Source organism: Acanthisitta chloris, unplaced genomic scaffold (assembly GCF_000695815.1).
Source record: "Acanthisitta chloris isolate BGI_N310 unplaced genomic scaffold, ASM69581v1 scaffold16517, whole genome shotgun sequence".
In the NCBI taxonomy this organism is placed as follows: Eukaryota; Metazoa; Chordata; class Aves; order Passeriformes; family Acanthisittidae; genus Acanthisitta; species Acanthisitta chloris.
The window spans coordinates 920-2,618 of NW_008683299.1; the positions used below are offsets into that span (position 1 = coordinate 920).

Genomic DNA, 1,699 nt, shown 5'->3' on the forward strand with positions numbered 1-1,699 from the left:
CACCAAGGCTGCAGGAGTCACTTCACTCTGGGAAATTGTCTCCTGGGATTCTCTGATCTCCAGGGCCTCCCACACTGACAGCTCCCCATCCCCAGAACAGGTGTTTGTTTAGGGCACTACATCCCTTCTCTTGCCTTTCCTCACCTTCCTCAATACTCATTGCAGGACAACCCTAACACACCAACCACCCCCCAATTTCAGCCAGTTTGCGAGTGAACTTCAATGCTCTGTGGACAGCTCTCAGTTCTCACTCCTCCCATAAACCTCTTCCATACACATCCTGAGGAGAGCCAGTTCCAGCTGCTGCAGCACAATGCAAACCTGGTGGGAACAACTGGTTCATTTCCATTTGGGAACCCGATTTAAATGCAAAGGTTTCAGAGAGAGCAGGGAATGATTAACCCCCACTGCACACAGGTGTCTTCTCTGGTCTCTTTGCTCATACCTTTCAGTGCAAGAACTACACACAAAACTGCTGCAGAGCAGCTGGACAGTTATTTGGCTTCCCTTGGGCCAGGGGTGACAAAAGCATCAATCTGGCCATAGATCTTTTTCCCAAGCAACCGAAGGACACACCACTGTGACTCCCCCTGACCATTCTCACCCGAATTCAGGGTCCCAGAGGGATGCTGAGCTGACATGGTTTGTCTGCATCAAAGCAGCAAACAGCAGCAAACCCAAAGCTTACCAATATTGACAGAGTCCTCCCAGTCCTCCAACACTTCCGTGACGATAAGAACGTAAACATATGTCCTGTGCTTCCTGTCGCGGTTCTGGAAGGCAAAGGGAACACATAACACCAAACCTCCCCAGGCAGGAGGGCACGGGGTGACTGCAGGCCGTGAGCTCCAGCCACGATGCTGCACCTTGGGGAGGTTCCTCTCACATTACAGCTTGTCCTTAGCTTCTAAATCCTGTTGTGCTTTAAATGAGAGCTCTGAAAGTGTGAACAGGGCCTGGAGCCCACAGTGTAGCTCTGAGCTGTAGGGCAGCGGTTGGTGGACTGATGTGCTTACAATCAGCTCCTCAGCTGGGAGATAAACCACAGGGAACATTCTGATGTGTTTCACACGACTCTGAAAGAGCCAGTCACGGAACAACCCGCTGACCGTGCCCCTCCCCAGCACCCAGCAGGTGTGGCTGTGCACCACAGGAGCACACAACCTGCACAGCACAGCTCCCTCCCAGCCAGCCCCAGCTCCTGCACCGCACGCTGCAAAGACACTGCTGCCCCAAGACAAATTGCACAGCATCAACATCTGCAACTTACCTCGAAAATTCCCACTAATCTTCCTAACGTCCCTTTCACTCCAGCCTGGGGGAAGTTCAAAGAGAAAAGAAACATGCTTTAGCAACAGCTCCGGATGTGTTTCCCATCCGCTGTGCAGGACAGTTCCTTCGGGACAGGAAGCAAACGCTCTACAAGTCTGCTCATCTTAACCCAACACAGTCACAAGACAACACAACTGCATCCCAATCACTAACCATCCAAGCATTCCCAGGATTGTTTGGGCTTTTTCTATATTCAAACAATTTTGAATTCAATCTGGAGGAAAATGAAAGATTTGAGGAGCTGCTCCTTGCATGCCAACACACTTCTCGTGACCAGCACCTCCTCTGAGGGCTGTTACAGCCTGGGCACACAACACTGCCTTTGGCAGTTTTACCCCTTCCAAAGCTACAGTTTAAGAAAATAACT

The 1,699-nt window shown here is 51.0% G+C and overlaps 1 protein-coding gene across 1 annotated transcript in view; it reads right to left on the reverse strand.

Annotated features, from left to right (window-relative positions):
• The window catches only part of NUDT3 (nudix (nucleoside diphosphate linked moiety X)-type motif 3), a gene marked incomplete at its 5' end in the record, with an annotated part of 1,566 nt that extends 251 nt beyond the window's left edge, over positions 1 to 1,315 (reverse strand). The window contains 2 exons of the mRNA XM_009078892.1: positions 689 to 773; positions 1,271 to 1,315. Of these exons, the coding sequence (XP_009077140.1) occupies positions 689 to 773; positions 1,271 to 1,315 (130 nt within the window). The remainder of the gene's footprint in view (positions 1 to 688; positions 774 to 1,270) is intronic.
• Positions 1,316 to 1,699: the final 384 nt, after the last annotated feature.